A 24,932-nucleotide genomic window follows, 5' to 3' on the forward strand; every position below is an offset into this window, starting at 1 on the left:
TTCCTCATTTAGTCCATAAAAACTTGTTATTTGGAAAAATCTATAGTAGTTTTAAAAGTGAAATTAAATGAAAAATTATATAACCTGGACAAATAAACCATTATTTATCAGCATATAAAACACCATGAATTATCAATAGATCATAAGCTGTTGAATCTGCCTATGTGAGCTTTTTGTTAAAATCACTCAGAAAATACAGAGAGGCTACAGTTCAGAGGCATCAAACTACTATGTTTAATAACTTTCATATTATATTGTGATTAGATGATTATTTATAATTATATCTAGCCTACAGAGATGTTTGAATACCCCTAAAATTTTAAGAAAACAACACAGATAATTTAAATACTGATGAAAACAATATATGATGTTATATAGCTCAAATAAAGTTTCTGAAATAGCACTGGGAATTGAAAATACAAGTTTATTAAAATTGATGTATGTATATTTCTCTAACAATTTCCCATATTTTAGACATATACATGGATAGGGAAATATCTTTATTTCTGAATTTAAGATAAAAAGGTAGGGATTATGCCTTTCAGTAAAAAGTAACTTCTTGAATAGCAAAAGAATTTTTGAAAGTGTATTAGTAGTATTCTTTAGAAGAAGAGTGTTCTTCAAGTTTGAAATGAATTGTCAAGCAGGAAATAATAAATAAATAAAGGGATTTCAATGTCCCTTTAAAAATTCCTTGGTGAAATTACATCTGTAATATATATCTTTACACTTAGAATTCAGCATTGAAGAAATGTCTAGGTGAAATCTCAAATAATTTTGTTCTCTGAGAAAATTGCTTTAGCATATTTGCAGCTGACCCATTGTTTCTTAAAAACCCCTTTCTGTAGTAAATTCTAACTTTACAACTGCATGTCTAATGATCATTTTGTATTTGAACAAGCCTAGTCAGTCGCTATATGTATCAGACAAAAAGACATTTCTGCATTATCATTTCAGTGTGACTACAATTTTTTTCTTCATTTAATTATAAAACTGCTCATTTTTTGATGAGGGGAAAAAGATCAGACCCAGCCCATGTTTCAGGTATTCCATTGGGTTTTAAAAGTGTAATTTCATCACTGAAGAATTACAAGCCCTGTGGGGGCAATATTCAAAACAGTCTCATCAAAGGGCACAGAGGGCAGATGTAATATTGAGGGGATTGGTTGGATTTTAAGTCATGCTCTTGTGCTCTTGCTTGTTCCAACTGATGCATGGAAGAAATACACCGTGCAGCATATGCCAGTGTTTAAAATGCAGTTCTAGAACACTTTGCCCCAAAGCATTCCAACCAGGGGTTGAAAGAATGCTTTTTGATTTGCCTCTGTGATACAGACATGTCTCATAGGAAACGAGATGTCTGTCACTGAACATTTTTGTCACCGTGACAACCCTGCCTTCCCATGCTCCCTTGTTTATTGCTGACTGTGCTCTTGTTTCCCTTCAAGGTCTGGCGCACCTGATGATGGGCGACCAAGGTATGGGCTCTGTTCCTTTTCCACTCTGCTTTCAGTGTTTTCTTGTTCTGTAGCTGCTTTCAAACCATCACTGCAAAGGATGGGCAAATGCTTGCAAATTATGTGGCTGCAAATGAAATACATATCTTTCGTTCACATTTTTTCATGTGTTTTTCTTCCCTTTCTTTGTTGGTTTGATTTTTATTTGTTCTTGTGACTTTTTTATTTTCCTTCATTTCTTGCATTATAATATCTGCAAATAAATGAGACATAAGAAATTGTGATTGAAATTTTCTGTATATTTATCAGCATATGCAGTAAAGGGTGGTTATGGTAAAGGATAACCGGGAACCATCAGAAATTGCTGTCTGAAAGAAGATCCTCAGTTTAAACCACTCTATCCAAAAACCCAGTCCATTTTTCATCCATGCATGACAGTTTGGGGACACGCAGACATCTTTGGCTTCTGGCTTCTAGAATGCTGAGTATAGTGTTCCACAGAACCAACACTTTTCGTAGATTTATTTTGTGTCTCTCTTTTGTGTGATCTTTTAAAAATTGAGCATGGGCCATTCAATTTTTTGCATGTACTTGACTTCAAAACAGGCAGAATTCCCAATGTGTCCTGATTGCGCCTCCATTTGTCTTCAAAACCTTGTTTATACTTTCTTGTCTCGTTTAATTTTCAGAGAGTAGTGACTTTACATATGTTCATAATTCTTATTGTTGTTTTTCTCCTCTTTATCCTCTTTGTCTGGAAACCCTTTCTTCATGGACCCATTTCATCAAATCCATAGGTAAAAGTAAAGGTATTACATTATTTTATTTCTTCTTAATATCATCGGTATGAATTACAGTGTATCTGAGTTATGTAAATGTATTTAGACCTTTTGGCATTGGTAATGGGCACTGGGAGGTAGGTATATGTGTTAATAAATATTTTATAAATTTACGGTAAGAAAAATTCATCAATATGCTTCTGTTTTTGCCCTCACCCTTTTTTTTTTTTCCTCTTTAGAGTGATCTTTTTCATATGAGGTGCTCACACAGTTAGTATATTTAGAAATTAGCTGCAGGCTTTGGTGTCAGTTTTTGCAGTATCGTTTAATGGTAGTTAAATAAGTCTAGGAACTGTAAATATATCATCTTCAAACATTCAGCTCTGGAGCACACCTGCCCCAGCCATTCTGTGTTGAGACATAAGTCTAAGCATATGCACCACTGAAATGGTACTGCTGTGGGCGCATCACCTTGTTGTCTGCTAGATTCCATTTATGCACATGAACACTGTAGTAACCTAAAAAGGCAATATTAAGAAAGAGTCAGAAGAGGAGAAAGACATTTCTCTTTATGCATACTTACTTTGTTTTAAGGACATATCAACTAGCTATGCATACCCGCATTGCTTGGTAAGTCAGGCATGTGTACTCTTTGATGGTCTTGGTACAAAATCCAGAAGTATGTGTAATTTGCCATTTAAAACCATCCTCATTGTGTTTAATGTTGTCACTAAAAGGAAGAAAGTGGTATGCAGCTGTGGCGAACATATAGAACAGTCTTTAAATCAACCATTTTTAACTGTATATTAGTGAATGTTTCTATTTAGTTTCTATTTTTAATTATTATTAATGGTTTAAATGCAGGAATATCTTTATTCTTTCTTATGTTCTCAATGTTAATCTGGTGAATTGGGACCACAGTTCACAGTTCTACACCCTTATGTTTGTGTCGTCTAGCAGCAAAACTTTTCTGCTTGAAAAAGCACCTGAACATGAGCCAGGCAATATGTAAGAAATGATATCAATTTTAAATGTGTAAAATAGAGCTTTAGAAACAAATGCTGTTTGAATACTTTGATCCAACAACATAGGTTATCACAGTTTTTGTTTTGGTCAGCTATTTTCAATAATATAATTTAATCTCATATTAAGCCTCTAGCAACTATGCAAATGATAGTATGTATCAATTATTTTAGAAGTTTCGTGTAACATTTTGAGGGCTTTCTAAACGTTTTTAATTGAGGCCAAAATCTCATCCATTGCCTTCTCTTAAGCGGGCATTTCTCATCGTGTTCTTTATTATGTGGACTTAGGATGGCATAGAGGGAAGAACATATTTTATCTTACTGACTGAATAAAATATATGTGTATGTGTTTGTATATATACATATGTGTATTTGTATGGATGCATGTATAAATACACAATTTGTAAGTATATACACTCCTATATTTGCTATTTTGTGAAAAGTAACTCTTAAAATAATTTTTAAATTATACAACAATTTTCTACATATGGAGTAGTTCATGTTTATACTCAGTTGCTATTTGTTTTGGTGTACTTAATGTTAAGTGTCACTTAACTTTATTCAGTTTTTCTATGTCAGTCTTAAATGTTTTCTGTTGGCATGTGTGTCAAACATTATATTTTAACTTCACCAGTTTTCCTCAGATTGTATTCCTCAATCAGCACAAAGACACAGAGGACAGGAACTTGATTTTTTCATTGCATTCTTCTTCTGTTATCGGGATGAGTATGCTTTTTGCTGTTAAATGGAGGAAGAAGATTTTAAGATGGACTTGAGTATTTTGCAAATCAGAATGCTACCCATTACATATTGTTTAATTAGATGTAGAGAAATGAGAAAGGTGATTGTAAATCTTCTCTAATGGCAGATTAATTCCATAAATCTATATTCTAGAGCAAAAATACAATCATGACTATGACATGGCATCCACATTCAAAGAGTGTTCATGTAACAAGGAAATGAAAACATGTGGGCAAGTTAGAATGAATGACAGAAGGGAAATGCTATGATAGTGGTACAAAGTGAACTAGGAATTCAGAAAAAGGCAAACATAACATCGATCCAAGTCTCTCTTATGTGAATATCCCCACCTTGTGCCATCTGTTGAAGGGATTAAAAAAAAATCTAGAAAAAATAATTTAGAAACTTTACATTGTAGCTTCCTATATGGAATTAAATCCTAGTTGTTTATAAAATCAGGGTTAAATCTGGCCAGTTTAAATAAATGATTTACAGTGTAAACTTACGTTTCCTAAATTTTTACATCTCAATATAATCATGGAGCAATTTTCTCAATTTTCCCACTTTTCTCTTGTATGAGTAGTGAATTCAGGGGATCTGGAATGAAGTTTTGTGGATTAATGTCTTTCTTTTTGGAAAAAAAAAAAAAAAGACTAGAAAAAATTCAAGAACATCTTCATTATTTTGATTTGTTCTGTATGAATTCTTAAATATTTTCTAACTTTTTAAATGTCCAGTGATTAACATATTTCATTAAAAAATGAGTAACACATGTAAAAAGAACATTCCTTTTGATAACCTTCTTCATCCTCCTCTCAAGTCCTTTCTCTCGAGGTAAGCACTGGTCTTACTTTGTGATGTGCCCTTACAGCGTTGGTGTTGATCCTTCTGTGCTCCATAACAACTCAGGGTTTGGAAACTGCAAAACCCCTTATCAGTGTACATGACAAAAATGGCGAAGTCAGCTGGAGACATGGTACAGACCACTGCTATGGGCTGGCAGAATCACAATGAATGAAACACAAGTTTTCTCATTCTTCTCATAGGCCACAGTGCCTCCTATTTTTAATTAGTCATCCTGTTTCAGACTTTAGAGTCAATCTGTTGCTTGTTTTTTTTTTTTTTTTTTTTTTTTTTTAAATTTACATTCCCTAAACAAAGATGTGTCACCTTTAACTGGATATGGTTAAGAATAAACTTTATTTGAATGAATTATAGTTTTCTTTGGGGCAGCTGAAGATCTGTTATTCAAAGCCAAAGCCAACCTTACTTTTGCTAGTTGTGGGTAGATGGATTCAAATAGTGTTCATGAAATTTGGATCACATTTTTTTTTTTTTTTTTGGCTTGGAATTTGTCAGTGATGTTGTTAGGATCATTGATAATGCTAATTTTATTCTCCTTTCTATTTAGAATTTATGTTTATCTATTTGCCTTGAATTAAGTATGTCTTTTTTGTTTATTCTTGTTTCTTTTGCTATGTATGTGTAACTGGTCACTTCGTTCCAATAATTGCTTTGATTATTTATTTATATTTTACTTTGATGGCTTGTCAAGAATGAATATTTAAATTACAAAAAAGTCAGAATATGTTTTACCTGAAAGTCCAGCCATAATAGTTGGTTAATAGCTCAGGAGTACAAGTTAATAATTATCAGCTAATGTTGGCACTTTGATTGGAGGCTTGTACTTTTCCTTCATAAGTCATCATAATTGTAATTACATATTTGTATTTGTGATTATACTTAATGTTAACTTCTCCTGGTAGAGTGTAAGCTCTATGAGGGCAGAAACCTTGTCTTTCTCTTTGACCGTTGTATTTCCAGAACATTTTTCTTATTGTATCTTGAATTTGCCGTTTCATGACTGAAGCATATTTGTTTGGGGGCGACAGTTTCAGTTGTCCATTTTAAAAAGTCAAATGAACGTTTATTGTTTAATTATCCAGGTTTCTCATGTTACTAGAAAAGCAAAATATTACAAGTAGAACTGAAAAGAATATAGTTACACATCCTGAAAGTACATAAGCTTTATTCTTTTTGTGAAGAGTAGATCTTAAATTAGTATAATTTATAAAAATAATGATAGATTTTTCTCAAAGCTGATTGTTAAAGCTGATTATAATAGTTAAGACCTGGATACAACTCTTCTACCTTAACTAATTGATGAGTAGTATCTAGTATTATCATGTGCTTTAAGTTTTTATCTATACTGTCATACCAAAATTAATATTTTATTAAACTTACTCTTAAAATAGATTTGATATTATTAATACTTAGAAAAGAATAAAGCATTTGGTGTTTTTTAAATACATTTTCTTTTGTCTTTGTCTTAGTCCATTTGGGCTGCTATATAAAAATACCATAAACTGGGTAGCTTGTAAGTAACAGAAACTTATTTCTCAAACGTCTTTAGGCTGAGAAGTCCAAGACCAAGGGCTGGCACATTCAATGTCCAGTGAGATTTTGCTTCCTGGTTCATAGATCACTACCTTCTTTTTGTGTCCTCAAGGGGCAAGAGAGCTCTCTGGTGTGTCTTTTATAAGGACAGTAATCCCATTAATAAAAGCTCTGCCCTCATGACCTAATCAAATCCCAAAAGCCCCCTCTCCTAATCCATCATTTTGTGGGTTAGGATTTCAATTTATCAATTTTGGAAAGGCACGACATTCAGATCACACAGTTTCCATGACTTTTTCTTTTTTTTTTTTTTTTTTCCATTTTCAATGCTGTGTTGCTATATAGCACATTTGTCTGTGAAGTGCCCAACTTCCAATTATTAAAATCCTAATGCATGTTTGTTTTATACTTTTAAATATATTTTGCTGTGATTTCTGATAGAGACCTAATTTGGTTATTAAAATATGATATGTATCTTCTGTATAAATTCTTAAATTGTATTTCCTCATTTAGCATCATCATAATAAGTCATCTGTTTGTTCAGAAAAGTTTGTGGATGTTGGCAGAACCTTACTGTTGAAATGCCTGCGTTTGGTGCATATACAAACTAAGAAGTCAGAATTTTTTTTTTTTTTTTTTTTTTTTTTTAATCTACTGTGTTACCTCTACTCTTGCAGTACTCTTGCAGTCCCCTTAATTCACAACCACAGACCGTGGGAAGACCAGAATTTCACCTTATAAAATCAGACATTAAATATCTACTTTTATCTGTATTATATACATGGAAGGCTATGTGACTATTTAGAATTCAATGTTTATTTAGCAGTTCATCTTTAGCTTACATGTTCATTAGCTCTGAGTAGAACCAAGAAAAACTAATTGAAGAGTATATACTTATGTATTATCTCTTGCTGTGATTTAACCAATCTTGTTATATGTATTACTAATAAAAGTCCCAGCTCGATTGTATTTTTGTAATCCTGGTTCTGTGAAGCAAAGTTTTCTGTGTCATTATACATTCTTTAAACAATGATAACATTGAAAAACTGATCATCTAAACAAGACTTTTGCTAAACTTGTTGCAGACTAACTTGTCCTCAGAGAAGAGCACAGAAAGGACTCTCCATAGTCTAATAGTTTAAAAAATGAAGTGGTATGAATAGAAACTTAGATGTGTTTTACTGAAATATGTCGCAAATAGCAAAACTTTCAAATTATGACATAATGGAGTTTAAACTGATTATTTCTTCTCCAGAATAATGACTTTTTTATTTATCCATTTGCAAATGTATTTGTGTTAATCTAGATTTTAACAACCATCAACACTTTTAGGTTGATAGGAGGCTGTTTCCTAAGTTTTGTTGGCCAGTGGTTATAAAACAATGTAATTTTCCATAGTGTTTAGCTCTTAAACTAGAGAAATTTGAATCTTTAATTAGAATCATAACATTTTGGAGCAGAGAAGAACATTAGAGATCATCTGAAAATCTAATAATATAATATTGTCACTCTTTGTATTATAAGGCATGAAAGGTGATGCTGCTTATTGTGAAAGGCAAAACCTTGTAACAACTTTCAACCAAAATAACTATTATAATGTAGAATAGCCAACCTTAAGGAGACTTCAAAGATTTTTCTCCAATTAAACACTAATAATCATGAAACAGAGTTTCATCTTCTTATTCTCACAAAATAAATTTAATGGTAGTATAAAGGAAACCATTCACAGACTTTTATCTAGGATGCTGGTATCTCTCATATTCAAGATTTTCATTTGAGGGAGTGAAACTCCAGCTTATAACTGATGGGTAATAATCCTGAAGTCATAAGAGCTGGTTTCATATCCCAGATTTGTTACTTACTGACCTTGAGTAAATAATTTAGCCTCACATATCAAAACCTTATGATCTGTAATATGGATTAATAAAAATACTCAATTACTGAGGGTAATATTACCTGACAAATTGCAAAAGTGCATAGAAGAGGCTTTTTATTTATGGTGGCAATAAGAAAAAGATACCATGTGAATTTGGATTAAATGAATATTAAAATGATCTGTAATCTGTCAAAGGTTTAGCAGAAACAGTATCAATATCTTAATATCTTCTTTCCATCATATTAATACCCTATTATTTATGGTTCTGGCATTGTCTTTGGTTGAAACTAACTAGACACCAATGTCCTGATGATCCGTACTACAGACAACATTTGTACAAAAAGGTATTAAAGATCGATTATCTTCAATCAAAATTATTTAGATATCTGTGTTACTCTTTACACTTTAACATTTATTTTACATACAATAATGAGGCTGAAATAGACTTGCCTCCGCTTTGAGCAACCCTAGGAAGTCATCGGTAAAATACTGGTTTTCAGATGCATATTTATTGGCTGAAGGAGGCAGGGTGGTAGACATTTTTTCATGAACTGGAGGTACCAATGAGAGGAAACTTTTTTTGTCAATTAATGTTTTGCCCCACTAATAACTTCATAGAGTGATATATATAGTTGAGACTGCTGACACCTAGTTATCTTAATACCACATTTTCAAGGAAAAGCTAAGTAGATATATTTCTGAGGTTTCTATTTTGGAAAAATAACATATAATTATCTTGAAATACTTAAATAATTGGCTAATATTCTCACATACTTCAAGATTTTGCTAAAAATATTAAGGACTAAAACTGACCACCCTGCTTAATACTGCCATTAGGCCCTCTCCTGAACTTCCATGCCATGATCTAGTTTCTCTTCCATAGAAATTACTATCTTTTAACTTACTTTAAAAAAATTCTCATTTATTTTGTTTTTTTTTTTTAAATATATTTTGGAAGGAATATATTTTAAAAAGGAAGGAATCTGGTGAAGGCAGAGATCTCTACGCTACCCTGATGTGTCTCAAGAGTCCCTAGAACAGTGATTGGCACTCATACTCAATACTCAATAAATTCTTGTTTAATGATCAACTGATTGATTGGCTAAACAAGTTTGTCAAGTTTCCTTTGAGTTTTAATTTGGATATTTTTTCTGCTTTCTCATAGTACACTAATTTTTAACTTTCTTTTTCATTTTTGCTCCAAGGTAAATCTTCCTATGAAGGATAAACAAAATCATTGAAAACAAAAAAGTTTCCTTATTGTATTGTGGGTCAAGTGGCCTCAGATTTGACACTTTTTATCTTTCTCATTCCCTGTCCAGTGCAAGAGGCCTTTAGAAATTTTGGAAAAGATTTAAAAAACACTTTCACAGCCACTGATGGTCAAAGGTTTCCTTTCACATTTTTCTAATTATCTCAGTCTTAAAGGACTATTACTTTAAGAATGGGACAGTAATTAATCTTTGCATGTCTCCGTGTCTATACAAGTAACAGGAAGAGGATCCTGGAAGTTTGGCTTCTGAATAGCATGATTTATTGTGACATTTTCGGGAAGGATCATTTGGCAATTTGTGATGGAAAGTTTCAAAAAATGAAGTAGATCTTATATTTTATGGTCATGTAGTTTACCTTTCACTAACATAAATATAAATTGATTCGTTCTTCTCAGATCATCAAGTAGGCGTAAACACCCAAAAGGCCTTTGATTTTTTTTTCTCAGCACACAAATACATTATTGTATGTCCAAGTAGATGACTTATCAATGAGTGCAGGTCCACAGCCGGCTGTCCTAAGCCATAGAACCTGTGCTGAAGAACTATAGTGCTAGGAAATCTTTGAATTAAAAAGCAACAACAGTACTACAGTGTCTGAGGCCACATTTTGCTTAAAATGTATGTCCTATTACTTGTCATTTTGAAAAGAGAGAAAGTGAGAGCTAAAGGGTTTCATTCAATCTTAGTCATTATTACTGTAATCACCAAGGAGATTCTGCTTTATGTGGGACTGTTACATGTGGTGTAAAGGCACAACTTTTCAGAATGGATGTTTTCACGGTTTATATTCAGAAGTATAGCCACATAGATAATAATAGCTACCATTTTTAGGATATGTTCTTTTGCATTCATATCATGCCTACTTATATAAATGCCTATTGCACAAACTGCCATTCTCCCTTTCTATTTGGCTTGTTTGTCATGTACCTACGACCCCATGATAGTCCATTCAGAATGGGAGCAGCTGAAGTACTCTCCATTAATTATTTGTGTTTACTTTCAAACAAGTAAAATGCAGGGATATTCACAGAACTATGAACAGAGACTAATATTTTCTTTGGTGTTAAAAAATACTATTTTACTGCATAACCCAGGTATAGACTATACAATTAGACTACTGAGATGATGAATAAGATAATTCAGAAAATTAAAACAACGTATGCTTTATAAGGAATTTCAAAGCAGTATTTTATTCTTTGGCTTGAGTCACCTGGAAAACTGACCCAGTTTTCCCTTTCACGTTTTGGACTTGGCATTTTGAAGTCTGTAGACATTTGGAGAAAATTAAATTACTCCATTTAAGGAAACAGTCAAATTTAGATTGGGCTAAACTGCTGCTAGAGGGATGGAAATCCCTAAATTGTCCAATTGTGATTCCAGTTCACTGGGAAACCCTAGTTCACAAACTAACCATAGGGTTTCATAGATTGCTAGTAGCAAAATCTACCAGAAATCTTCCTCTAAACTCAGTGAACAGATAATGTTTGATGCTGTAATGACCTAAAAGAATGATGTGATGATGGCTTTCAATAACTGTCTTTCGGGTGTTTATTGTTTAAATAAAACAATACCGTCTCTGGCAAACAATCAGCAGAAATGCATTTTGAATTGTTTTCTCAGCAGTGTGGTTGGATTTGCACTGACCCATCGGTACTGTCGGTGAGCAGTGGCATTCTTTTCCAGAGGACTGAGTGAAGTTAATAGTCTTAAAGAGCAGTTGGATTTGCACTGACCAATGAGGTGGAAGAAGAGAGAAGCTGATTGATCCCAAAGAAAGCCAACACCTAGACTGATAAATGTGAGGACTCTTTGGTTTGGCATTCATCCTCATTATTTATAGAACTAATACTAGTTATTAGGGTAGGTCCCAGTTCCTTCCTTCCTTCCTTCCTTCCTTCCTTCCTTCCTTCCTTCCTTCCTTCCTTCCTTCCTTCCTTCCTCCCTCCCCTCCCTCCCCTCCCTCCCTCCCTCCCCCCCTCCCTCCCTCCCTCCTCCCTCCCTCCCTCCCTCCCTCCCTCCCTCCCTCCCTTCCTTCCTTCCTTCCTTGCTTCCTTCCTTCCTTCCTTCCTTCCTTCCTTCCTTCCTTCCTTCCTTCCTTCCTTCCTTCCTTCCTTCCTTCCTTCCTTCCTTCCTTCCTTCCTTCTTTCATTTTCTTTCGTTTAACTACCTTAAGCATGTCATTCCCTGAATAGAGGAAAAGTCTTATATAGAGGAGAATCACTCCTTAATCAGATCTGTTCAAGTAGCTCACTTCCCTGTCAGAACATCTGAACAGTTGCTCAAACATCACTGCAAACCTTGAGGTCATTACTATTGTTCTGACCTGGTAGTTCTCAGAGGGACGGCCCAGAGCAGTTACTCACGTTTCACTCACATTAAAACATACTTGTCTAGGCTGGGTGCGCTGGCTCACACCTGTAGTCCCAGCACTTTGGGAGGCCGAGATGGGCAGATTACGAGGTCAGGAGATGAAGACCATCCTGGCTAACAAGGTGAAACCCCATCTCTACTAAAAATACAAAAATTAGCCAGTCGTGGTGGTGGGCACCTGTACTCCCAGCTACTTGGGAAGCTGAGGCAGGAGAATGGCGTGAACCTGGGAAGCGGAGCTTGCAGTGAGCCGAGATTGTGCCGCTGCACGCCAGCCTGGGCAACAGAGCAAGACTCCGTCTCAAAAATAAAAGAAATTTAAAAATACAACATACTTATCTAGTGTCTCATGTCATCAATTCCCTGTGTAAGAACAGATAAATCAGTTAAAATTATGTGGCACTTTCAGATACTATCATCTTGATTTTTTGCAACAGGACAGGACCACTGAGAGATTTATCTTTGGCAAGGGGATAATTTTTGGTGCCACCTTAAATCACATGTAATATGTAACCCTCTATCTATTTAGGGAAGTATAGATGCATTTTCTAAAATACAGATTTTTCAAGGAACTTGACAGAGGATTTTATTCATTAGGTTAAGGCAGACTGGCATCCTGTACTTTAAAAGATATCATTCTTTCCCCCAGAAGATCTAATGCCCAGTCACTTTGTGACTAGTGAACTCATTAAATTGGCCTTTGCCCTCCAAAAGCTGAGGACTTAATCTCCATGGTGATGAGGATTTTGTTTTCCCTTGCAGTGACATATACAACTTGATAACTCACCTCATATTGCTTCTGCATTGAAAGACTTTTTTTGATAATAAAAATAATTATTAACTTGCTTTAAAAGAAGTTGGTCCATGATGAAAGGACTGAGAAAAAAAGTAGTTATTCAATTATATCTACCCTTCATCCCTGAAACTAAATTGTTAGTTTTCACATTAGTAAAGATGTCACTGAGCCCTTTCAAATCTTGTTGTAAAGGTCATTAAAATTTTCATTGTGTAGAGTTCAGACCATGTGCTTTACAAAAAGACAAAACAAAAATCAAGTTGAATATGTGGCAACTTTTAAACTTTTTATGTAATGCCCATCTGTGGATACTTTGTAATATGTTTTAGGATCATTCTCAATAATGTACAATGGAAAAAGGATCCAGACAAAGAAAAAGCTAAACAGCAAATGCTGAGCTCACATTGAAAATCTACCACAAATATATCTTGATGCAATGGAAAAGGATGATGATAATGACCCTTTTTTCTGGAAATTGTGGGGAAAGAAGCATTAAATAAAACAGGAATATGTTGTATCTACAAAATTCAGTCTTTATTGGGGGTAGAAATTTGCTCCATGGAGTTTACTAAAAAATAATAGACAATATTCTTATTAGACATTCAGAAATGACAGACTCAGGTATAGAAATTATATGGAAATGTATAAGATTTTAAAAAAATCTATAAAAGGAAGTGGTTGAAAGATTAGTGTGAGTACAAGAAAAAGCAGGGAGAGAGTGATGAGGATGATAAGGCCAAGCTCTTACGGGGACAAAAAAACGAGATGCTAATGTTGTCGCTGTAAGAGCAAGGGGTTAATCATTTCTCCAAGTGGAAATAGATGTGAAAGAGTAATGACAGCAGGCTGAGAGGGCAACTTTAGGGTCTAGGGAAGCTCTATGCGTAGATGGTTACATATTGCATGTGATTTGAGGGCGAACCAAAAGTTATCCCCTTGTCGAAGATAAATCTCTCAGTGGTTCCGTCTCTTGCAATAAATCAAGATGATAATATTTGAAAGTACCACATAATTTTAACTAATGTATCTGTTCTTAAGCAGGGATTTGATGATAGGGGATACCAGAGAATTATTTTTTAATGTCAGTGGAACATGTCAGATGGCATTGTCCAGCCCTTGATTTAGCCCCGGTGAGATCTATGCAGAATTGGAAGCCCTTAGCACTTTTGGCATGGCTGATACCTGGAATTACAGAGGAAGCAGAATCCAGTGATAGACTGAATCTTATTTTTTGGTCAAAAATTAGCTGTTAGCAGTATATATTCCCTCATTGTGCACACTGGCACTCCTACCCCAAACTAGGAAAAGTGTATTATTTTTTTAGGAACACCTTTATACCTAATATTTACCTCTATTATAAAATTATTTAGCTGGATTGCATTTATTATTAGTCAGTCCCTGTGCTTAGAATGTAAGACCCTTGAAGGCAGGGGCTTTGATATTCTCAGTTTTGAATTGAGGATAGATCTTGGTACATGAGAGATACTGAGGAAATCTTGTTGCAAAAGGATAGCCAAGGATCATGGAGACTGGAGTTAAGTGGACCCACATTTAGACCCTAGATTCATGATGTATCAGCTGTGTGACTTTGGGAAACTTATTTGGCCTCTCTGAAACTCATTTGTAAAATGCAGATGATAAAATCTAAAAATCTCTTTTAGCTATGGGGATTAAGTATATGAATATCAGTAAAGTGTGTAATGTATTTCTAGTGAATAGTGAATGCACAATAGTAGAACGTGGCAGAGTATTGGGTATTTACTGATGAGTCAAATAAAATTAATTTTCAAAGGAAATAACTTTTTAAATCACAAACTACATGGAGGAAAGATCAAAAAAGTCAAAGACATTTACCCTTTGTATACATATTTTTAAAGCTCATTAAATCCCAAATGTTGAGTAAGGAAGTAAAATGGGAGGGAACAGAAAGAGAATTGGAAAATATTTTTGTGATATTTTCTTTCGTTTCATTTTATGGTGATTTTCATTATTCTTAATTCATGAAAAAAAATATACCTAAGGCTAGCCTAAGAATGCTGACGAGGAAATAATTTTGTCATAATTTTTGCCTCTAAGTAACAAAGGTGAGATGTTTTCTTTAGTTTGTTTTTAAATTTCCTTCATTAGGGTATTAAGATCCTGCTTACAATGAACTAGTTTTAGCATAAATCAGATAAAGCCTTTTGTTCTACACTCCTGAGTAAGAAAAAGCTTAGCTTGCTTTTGACTTCTTTTGCCTAATTGCTTTTCTCCATTAGAAGAGAATATACCATGGAAAAAATACATAATCCATTCCTATCCTTCAGTTCCCTTCTTGGATGTATTTTGGAGAGTTTGAAATTATATGAAAGTTATGAGAGAATGAGATAACTATTCAAGAGAAGATTGAGTTTGTTGGGACGTTGGGGAAGGGGAGATTCCTCACATGATTTGGTTGGTCTGTTAACACTTTAGGACTCATATATAACACTTAAGTGAATAGTAATTTACTAGGAGCTGGAAAGTAGATGGTAATGTGTTCTAAACCAGTATAATTGTGAAGTCTACCACAATCAGAAAATCACAGAAATTGCTTCAGAATGGAAAAGGACTTAATAACAAATAATGGAATCACAAATTTGACAAAAACTTTAGAAGTGTCCTAGTCCAAATGCCTATTCAAACAAACTCCTCTGCTAGTTAAGTAATGGGTGATGATTTAAACTCTCTTTATGCTTTCAGAAGAGTGTACTTGTTACCTTGTTACCTCATAAAGTAGTAATGTTTTAAGGAGAGGTTTAGTTGTTACCAAGTTTTTCTTTATTTTAATCAAAATCTGCCTACTGAAACTATTGCCAATTAGCCATCTGCACGTTGTTTTGCTGAATCTTAAGATATTTATTGAATTTCTCCAATGTGCTGTGCTGTATGTTTCCAATTTCTCTGGAGTTAAAAACATTATGTCTAAGTTCTCATTCACTTAAAAAATACTTTCTATGAATACATTTCTCCACCCTATCTTTATTTTTTGTTGCTATAAGAAAATACCATAAATGTGTAATTTATAAAGAAACCAAGTTTATTTCTTATAGTTCTGCAGGCTGGAAAATCCAAGAGCATGGCATTAGCAACCAGTCAGGGCCGCCTTGCTGCATCGTAACATGTGGAGGGCATCACATGGTGAGAGGGTAAGAGAGTCCCTGCCAGCTCAGGTCTCTCTTCCTCTTCTTAAAGCCACCTGTCCCATCATTGGGGCTCCACACTGATAACTTTATCTAATCCTGTTTACCTCCTAAAGGACCCACTTCCAGCCAGCATATTAATTTGAGGATTAAATTTTCAACACAAAATTTGGGGAACACATTCAAACCATAGCAACCCCTATACCCAAATTCAGATTTTTCTCTTCCATATTTTATTTCTTTGGTCTCTCAAACCATCCTTCACAGTGTTGAAGACCTTTCCATCTCTTTGCCGACTTTCTCCTTCTCCTAATCTTGGCATGCTCTAATTGTCAGGATACTTCTTAAAGCCAAGTCCAAAATTAATTACATTATCCCTGGGTATCTGAGCAAGGCATAGTAAAATGGAAGCATTCTCTACTTCTGGAAATAATACTTCTGTTAATGCCACCTAAAATCAAAGGTAGGGTTTGCGGGGTGTGTGTGTGTGTGTGTGTGTGTGTGTGTCTGTGTATGTGTATGTGTATGTGTATGTATTTTGGTCAGTGTTACTGTTTTATCAATTTATACTGAACTTTTAGTCAGTTGAAACCTCTAAGTTTTTCCACATGAACTGCTCATAAGTCAGCCTTTCTGTACCCTACTCAAGAGTTGATGTTGTCAGCCCACTTTAAAACATGAAATATTACTATTCAATTCTACCTTCAATCATTAAAAATAATAAATTATCTACTAAGGATCATATGCAAGATTCTATGAATACAAACATAGAAAAGGCTGGTATCTGTTCTAGAGGGATTTATAGCTCAGTAGGTGAATACATTTTTACATAGAAGTCTCATCAATAGTTAAAAGCCCTATAAGTTATTTACAAAAACCAACATTCTTCATTAGCTGAGTCTTGATGAGTGATGACTGTTGATTAGAGTGACATTGTTTGTAGTGTATTAGTTTTCTACTGATGCCATAACAAATTACTACAGATGTAATAGCTTAAACAACATAAATGTATTGTATCACTCTTTTGTAGGTCAGAAGTCTGGCATGGATCTCACTGGGGTAAATTTGATTTGTCATCAATGCTGCATTTCTGTTAGAAGCACTAGGAAAGAATCTGCTTTATTCCTTTTCCACATTTTTTGAGGCTGCCTACATTCCTTGGCTGGTGACCCCTTTGTTTCATCTTCAAAGCCAGTAACCTTGCATCTCTCAGACCATTCTTCTATAGTCACATTTTCCTCTGACTCCTCTTCTGCTGTTTTCTTCCACTTGTAAGGAGCTTGTGACAACATTGGGTCCAGGGTTCTTACCCTATCTTTAGGTCAACTGATTAGCAAACTTAATTAACATCTTCAACATTAATTGCTTTTGCCATCTTTAAGGGCAAAAAGAAAAAGGACATCTTTTTCTCACCCTTCATAAAGGTCATAGCCAACACTCTTGTAATGAAGGACAGATTAACAAGAGAAAAGCATAACAAACTTAGTTAATCAAAGTTTCATCTAACACAGGCACCTTCAGAGTTGAAGACCCAAATACCCAGGGAAAACTGTGTACGTTTTATGCTGAGTTTCAATGAAGAATGAACTGCCATGTACAAATGTGATTGGACAAAAGAGTATAATCTAATGGTAATAGACTGAAGGGGGAAACCCAGAAAGGCCTGTTTGTTTGTTTGTTTGTTTCCAGATTCTTCTCTGTGTAGCATTTTTCCAGAGTATAGGGCAATGAGAGTCTTCGAGGGAAAAGGGAGAGAGTGACATTTATAAATTTTATGGCTTACTTTAGGGGAGAAGACTTTTAGTTTCTAGACAGACCTTGGGGAAATGCAATTCTGGTTGCTGTGACTTGCTTCTGGGGAGAAAGAGGGATGTGAGAGAAGAGGGCAGGAAAAGGTCAGAGACCTTGTTTCTGAGGTTTTTCCAGTCTCCTTCAGTTCAAAGTACTCAGCGTGCCAGGGTGCCATACTTTGGGGTGTTATGTTCTGAGCCCCAACACATGTAATCCAACCTATTCACAGGTTCTGGAGATTAAGATGTAGACATCACTGGGTTGCCATTATATTTGCCTAGCACAGGTAGACACATTTCAGGCAGAAGCATAATGTAAGTAGGTAAGAGAAATGCAGGTTGCAATTAATTGAGTAAGAATGCAACAAGGGAACCTAAAGGATGAAACTGGAGAAACAGGTAAAGGTCAAGATGATGGAAAGACTTAAGGAACAAGATCAGATTGATTGTTGCGAAAGATTATTCTTGCAAGAGAACAGATTTAAGAAATACAGAACCAAAGATAAGAAAACAGCATAGTAACAATTATTTAGTCAAGAAAGATACCAGAAGCTTATACTATTTTCTTAGCACCAGAGATTAAAAAGAAGGAATAGATTCGATATGTGCTAAGGAGTTAGGGTCTATGGGGTTTGTTGATTGATTAGTTACAAACATGTGGGCATGACTGGAGTCAAGACTGATTCCCAGATTTTCATGATAAGAGTCTAGGTGAATGGTGATGTAATTTACAATATGGATTACTGAAGAGAAAGTAGAGATGGGGAGTCAAAGGAAGAGAAATGCTTCTGATTTCCATTGTAGTACATGGATTTAACTAAGCTATATTGAATCTTTGTATGTAATTCCATCCCTGTGTTATCTACAAATATGATATTAATCTACTTGGTATTTTTAATGGAAAAAAAGTGTGGTAGAGAATAGAGTCCTCAGAATGCGAGTAGGGATCACCCTTAGTGCCCCTAGTGTAACCACCACTGTTACATCAATCTGAATCCACTGTACAACACCATTCAACAGCTTTGACCCTGTACTATTAGCCAGATCATATTTCTCCACATATTCTACAATTTGCCTTAATAAACTTAGTCTAGTAACTTGGTTAAATGTTTAATAGACTGTCTAAATCATGAAGCAATATTGGGAAAGTTATTTGTATTCAATAGTGTTAAATATTTAAGTAAGTAATTCACTTTATCTTCCATTTTAGTAAATACATTAATCCAGGGAGCTATATGTAAATTCTGTTCAAAGCCCTTTGTGGAACATAAGTCCGTGTGTCATGTTTATAAATACGTAAAATATAAAATATAGTGACCATATAGGAGAACAAGAGATAAATTCTTACTGGAAAAAAAGTGCTTGGGTAAGTGGTAGTTGACAGGGAAGAGATGAGAAAGGAGGATAGATTCAGTAGGAAAGATGACACCTGAAAGAAAGAATAGTGTCATTAGAAATACTGGAACAGCTTCATGCAAAGCATGATTATGGTGAGGGATGGTGTGTGGCTGCAACACAGATGTGGTTGCAAGGGAGGTTTAGAATGAAAGAATTGATAGCTTTCTGGTTCGTAGATGTAATTATTTTTAATTGAATTTGAAAGTCATTGGGCAGCGCATAGCCTATCCAAATTTTCACTAGGCTCTCTTACTCCCTACTGTGTGCCCTAACTAGATTAACACATTTATATTTCTTATCAGGTTCCTTAAATAGCTGCATTTATAACCCTGGATTTATAAACTTATTTTGCAATCAACACACAGTGTGTGTCAGAGGGTTGGGGGTGGATGCTGCCTTTATCAGAGTCCCACTTTAGAAAGACATCTTAATGGCAGAGTGAATTTCAAATTACAGTGTTGAGGAAAGGTGGGATCATTAGAGTAAGGTGAATAAGCTAAGAGGTTGTTAAAAAAGTTAAGAGAAAAGTGGGCTGAACTGTGATGATAATATGAGGAAAAGAAGGGAAGGACCAAACATGAGAAACTAGATGTACAATTTCATTAGAACATGGCCTGGGTCTTGTTCTTTCAGTGGGACAAGACACAAAGTAGATAATAATAAAAAGTGAATGAATGAAGACATTGGAGTAGTTGAATTGGAGGTGAGACGTGAAAGGAAAGAACTAAAGGTGACTTGAAGAGCCTGGATATAAGTACCCAGAATGATCATGCTTCTGAAAGTGCCTGCGGGAGAATAACATTCATCTTAGATCAAGTTCTAAGAAGACATCCAGGGAGACACATTCAGCAGCGATGAAAATATGAATATGTTTCTCAGGATAGAGATTATAATGAAAAGGTTATATGGACATTTTTAAGTAAGTTTATTTCAACTCAGCAAAAATATTTGTATCAAGATAAAATACAGATTAGTAATCTTTTTAAAAAGAAAGGTCTGATCATTTAAGGCAGACACGTTGTTTTATGGATGAAGAAACTGAAAAAAAAAAAAAAAAGTGTTTTGCCTAAAGTTAATCAACCAGTAAATGGAAGAGTTAGCTCTAGCACAGAAAAGGACGTTCCTTGTATTGCATCAACACTTTACTGCACTACCTCTGACATCCCCCCGCAAGTTTCCACACTGAGCCATTCCCTACTTAGAAGAGAACCTTTTTACCATTGTTTATGTTCCCAAATATGAACTTTGGTCCATTTGTAAAATTCACGTATGGACTATTTAATACTTAGGGATTTCAAAATACCTTTTTCTAAATTTCAAGACGTAGTAGAAAGAGAGTGGGGCTGCAATCCGCCTAGGGTGAAAGCTACCAGCCTGATTTTATTAATTTCTAGTATTGTGGCCTGTGCACTCTTAACTTGTCTCATATATTTCAGTCAAATTGCTGTTATGGAACAAACTGTATTCTTCAGCTCTAAATTTCACAGAACTATGTAAGGCTAATGGATTTCAGGTCATGCCTTATTGAGCCTAAGGGTTCTGGGGAGGGACCTGAGGACCACTGCTGGGGTTTAAGAGTGCAGAAAGAGCAGGACTTTGGAGCCCCTGCCCTGATTCCAACAGAGACATAGCCTTTTCTCTACGTTGGGCTTTCTCCCATGATTGTCTGTAAAGGAAGGGTCTCTTATTTTAAAATATTTGATAACTACTGCTAGAAGTTATTAATCTCAGGGCTACAGTCAGTATTTCAGATCTTACTGTCTTGTATTTGTGGATTATATGAAAACACTCCAGATCCCATTGTTTCAAATGAGTAAATCACACAAGTTCAATTTTATCCTGAAAGTACCTTCGAGCCATTCAGTTCTCAGCCGAGCAACATCTCTCTCTGGCTTTTGCCAACACAGCTCCCTTTGCCTAAGGATGTATTGAGAGGAAATAATTTCAAGTTTTTACAATTAAAGGAGAGGCTTTCCATTAAGAGAAGATACAAACAGATCTTGAGACATCCTTTTAAGAGGCAAAAAAAAGTTTTCTGTGTTTTTCCAGTTCTGTTTGTTTCTATTGCTATTTGTAAGCCACATTTTATCCTGTGTTATAATTTATGGAATGTTTATGCAAAAGGCCCATAAGGTATGTTGTAGGGGTGGGGCATGATATTGTGTACACTGAGAGCACAGGTCACTACAAAAACAAAACAAAACAAAACTCCCCCAGAATACTTATATAATAATTATTCAGTTAAAGATGAATTTAGAAATAGTTACCTCCAAGACCATCAACATAATAGAAACAGTTATTATGCAAAACTTTATTTGAACCATGTTATTGTCTTCCTATAGTTAGATTGAACATAATATATGGTTTAGACTGAAGAAAAGTCATTTTGGTCAACAAGATTAAAGAGAGAGTTAAAATTTAGTTTGGCATGGTCTGGTAGTGAATACCTAGAAAGCAGAGAACATAAAGAGATTTAAAAGGGTCCTCAAATGAATTCCAATATGTTATTTATTTTAGTTTATCTTTTAAAAAAAGTTCTAACCCTGTCTAAATAAACATAGCTTTATTCTTCCTATTAACATTGTTATCTCTGAAAAATAATATATTGGTACTGGTTGGGAATATATGCCCGATATCTTCTTGAATAAAGTGATATTATTGTAATTTTCTGCTTTTTTCAGCAGCCTCATCTTTTATTCATAAATACTTGTTTTTAATTTGTAAAAGTAGTTTTCTAATTGTAATTCCTCTTCCCTTCCTTATCGTTTTCTAATTGGACCAATAGTAGTAGTTTTGATTTAGGTAAACTTATAGAATAATACATTAAATTAATATATTAATTCATTTTCAACCTTTACAAAGCATTTTCTTTCTTTTTCTTTTTTTTTTTTTTTTTTTTTTTTTGAGACGGAGTCTCGCTTGGTCGCCCAGGCTGGAGTGCAGTGGCCGGATCTCAGCTCACTGCAAGCTCCGCCTCCTGGGTTTACACCATTCTCCTGCCTCAGCCTCCCTACTAGCTGGGACTACAGGCACCCGCTATCTTGCCCAGCTAGTTTTTTTTTTGTATTTTTTAGTAGAGACGTGGTTTCACCGTGTAAGCTAGGATGGTCTCGATCTCCTGACCTCCCGTCTCAGCCTCCCAAAGTGCTGGGATTACAGGCTTGAGCCACCACGCCCAGCCTGCATTTTCTTATCTGTTATCTCATAATTACTATCTGAGATAAAGGGACAATGACATTTGACTTCCTTTTTGTAGATGACAAAAAATAACCAAGGTAAAAGCTTTTCCACATTACACGTAAGGAAATAGCAAGTCAGAACCTGATGGTGAAAGCTAAAGCTCCCCACTAAGATCAAACTATACCATGCATGGGTTTTTACCAGGGTGCTGTCATATACTCTCAGCACTTCAAAGTTACATGGTATCTTAGAAGATCAGGAGATGTACTGTTTCACAATACATCCAGTGCTGTCTCACAAATTGAATTAGAAAGCAAAATTAACTGATATTAAGTTGTTTCACTGGTAGTGTTTTCCAAGATAAGCTAAAGTGATTTCTAGTTTAGAGTCATGAAAATCCTTCATTTAGAATTTTTTATGTAGATCTAGTACATTAATATTTATGACCTCTTTTTTTTTTTTCAGTTCCCGAGAAATACTGTTTTTATTCTTATTTTATACTAAACTCAGAATGTGATTCAACATTTGCTTTATTTTTTTTTCTAATTTTTATCTGTTTTTACTTCAGTGATTCTTTCTAAGCAAAATGAATAAATGTTTTGGTATAATGAATATTTCTGAGAATAAATGCATTTTCTTTGTCTTGCCCTGGTTAGAGAATATTTCTAGATGCTTATGAGCGAATTAATGGTATTTCAGACCCCTCATGATCTAATAAAGCCATCCTTCTCAATGGTCAATTGAGGTTAGGCTTTTTTAAAGGAAAAAAAGAGTACATTATTACACTCACTTTCTTAATCTAATGGCTCTAACATTGCTTTGGAGAACTTCATGACTTTCCAACCATTTTCTAGTTTAGTATGGAAGCAAGTAACGTTCTGTTCATTAATATGGGAAGGACAGCGTATGGGATTAACTCGTTAGTGTCTCCATCTTCCATTTGCCACGCATGTTGCAATGATAAATGAAAATATTTTTTAATATTTTGAAAGCTTGAAAATCTATTTAGTGAATAGAAACTGGCAAATTATTGCTATCATTCACATTTACTAAAGAACTTGCAGACTATTGGAAGTTTCTTTGGATTGCTGTTTAGTCTGTTTTTGATTACCTACAGGTCAAATCACATTTTTTTCTTAGTGTCACATGATATTGAACTGTTGTTGAACTTTCCTTTTAAGATTGTAAGATTTATTTGAGATCCTTTAATGAAGTTCTTACTTACATATAACTTTGTACCAGAACCCCAGGTAAGGAAATTTGAAAGCATAATTAATGTTTTCTCATCTTTATTTTCTTTCTTTTTTGGAGGGGGATGGAGTCTCACTCTGTTGTCCAGGCTGGAGTGCAGTGGTGCAATCTCGGATCACTGAAAGTTCTGCCTCCTGGGTTGACGTCATTCTCCTGCCTCAGCCTCCTGAGTAGCTGGGACTACAGGCGCCCCCCACCATGCCTGGCTAATTTTTTTTTGTATTTTTAGTAGAGACGGGGTTTCACCGTGTTAACCAGGATAGTCTCGATCTCCTGACCTCGTGATCCGCCTGCCTCGGCCTCCCAAAGTGCTGGGATTACAGGTGTGAGCCACCGTGCCTGGCCTCATCTTTATTCTCTTTATTGGATATTAATTCATTCTGTTTACTCAGTTAAAATTTATTGAATCCCTTCTTGTGGGCTCAGGGAAACAGGGAAATGAACAGACCAAAATCATGGATCGTTGTACTCACATTTTAATGGTATGAAGCAAGCATTAACAAAAACAACAAAAGCCAAATAAATAGTGTGTCAGATAGTGATACCTTCTGTAGAGGGGGGGAAAAAAAAAAAAAAAAAAAGCGAACGGGACACGGGAGTGCACCGATGAGAAAAGGAGGTGTAATTTTTACATGAAGTTGTCAGCTAAGGCCTTCACTGGCAGCATGACATTTGAGAAGAGAATTGAAGAGGTGATTCACTATGAGTTCAGTTCTCTTGATTCTTAGGAGAACTGTCTCTTCCTTTCTACCTCCATTGAGCTCAGTCTAATCCAGGTGGCACTCATCACCTCGTTCTTACATTACATCATTCCTGCCAGCTGCTTTAGCTGGTTTTTCTTCGTTAGGTTTCACCCTCTCTGACTTGTACAACATCACGGAATGCCCTTGCTCAGAAATGTGCATATATTCCCTTATTACCTGTCATATCGATTACAGATTCCTCCACATTATTTTCGTACTATTTAAGAGCCCTATTTATTTAATAATTTTACTTGTAATCCTCACTCTGACAAATAGGTCTGTTCATGCTATCTTGAGTAAGCCATACTTGTTTCCAATTCTATTTTCTTACTTTTACCCACCTTCCACCTGAAATGCCTTCCGTTTTCTAAATATTTTACCCAAGTGATACGGTTTGTTTAATTGATACTGACAGATATACTTATAATAAAAAGTAAAACTGACTTAGACTTAATAACCTCAACTGGAGGCTGATCCCAAGTACATACTTAGGGTTTTAGCACTACAGTCCTTAAAGGGTGAACTCCTATATACTTACCCTTCCATTGGAGAGCTGAAGTGTAATGTGATATGGGATATGGTGAGGTTTGGAGATTTAAAGATTGGGATCTATTATGCACTTAAAAATCCCACATTGTCCAACACGTTGTGGACACTAGGCCTTCAGCCTGATCCCTGTCACAAAGGGGAAACT

At 35.0% G+C, this 24,932-nt stretch overlaps 1 protein-coding gene across 27 annotated transcripts in view; it reads left to right on the forward strand.

The window, feature by feature from the left end:
• NRXN1 (neurexin 1) overlaps positions 1-24,932 on the forward strand; it is a 1,134,169-nt gene that overhangs the window by 110,313 nt on the left and 998,924 nt on the right. For 21 of the 27 annotated variants that reach the window (XM_045368569.2, XM_065527617.1, XM_065527623.1 and 18 more), the window contains one exon: positions 1,449-1,478. The exons of the other annotated variants lie outside the window; for them this stretch is intronic. In XM_045368569.2, coding sequence (XP_045224504.1) covers positions 1,449-1,478 — 30 coding nt within the window. The remainder of the gene's footprint in view (positions 1-1,448; positions 1,479-24,932) is intronic. 27 annotated transcript variants of the gene reach the window in all.

Source organism: Macaca fascicularis, chromosome 13 (genome assembly GCF_037993035.2).
Source record: "Macaca fascicularis isolate 582-1 chromosome 13, T2T-MFA8v1.1".
Lineage (NCBI taxonomy): Eukaryota > Metazoa > Chordata > Mammalia > Primates > Cercopithecidae > Macaca > Macaca fascicularis.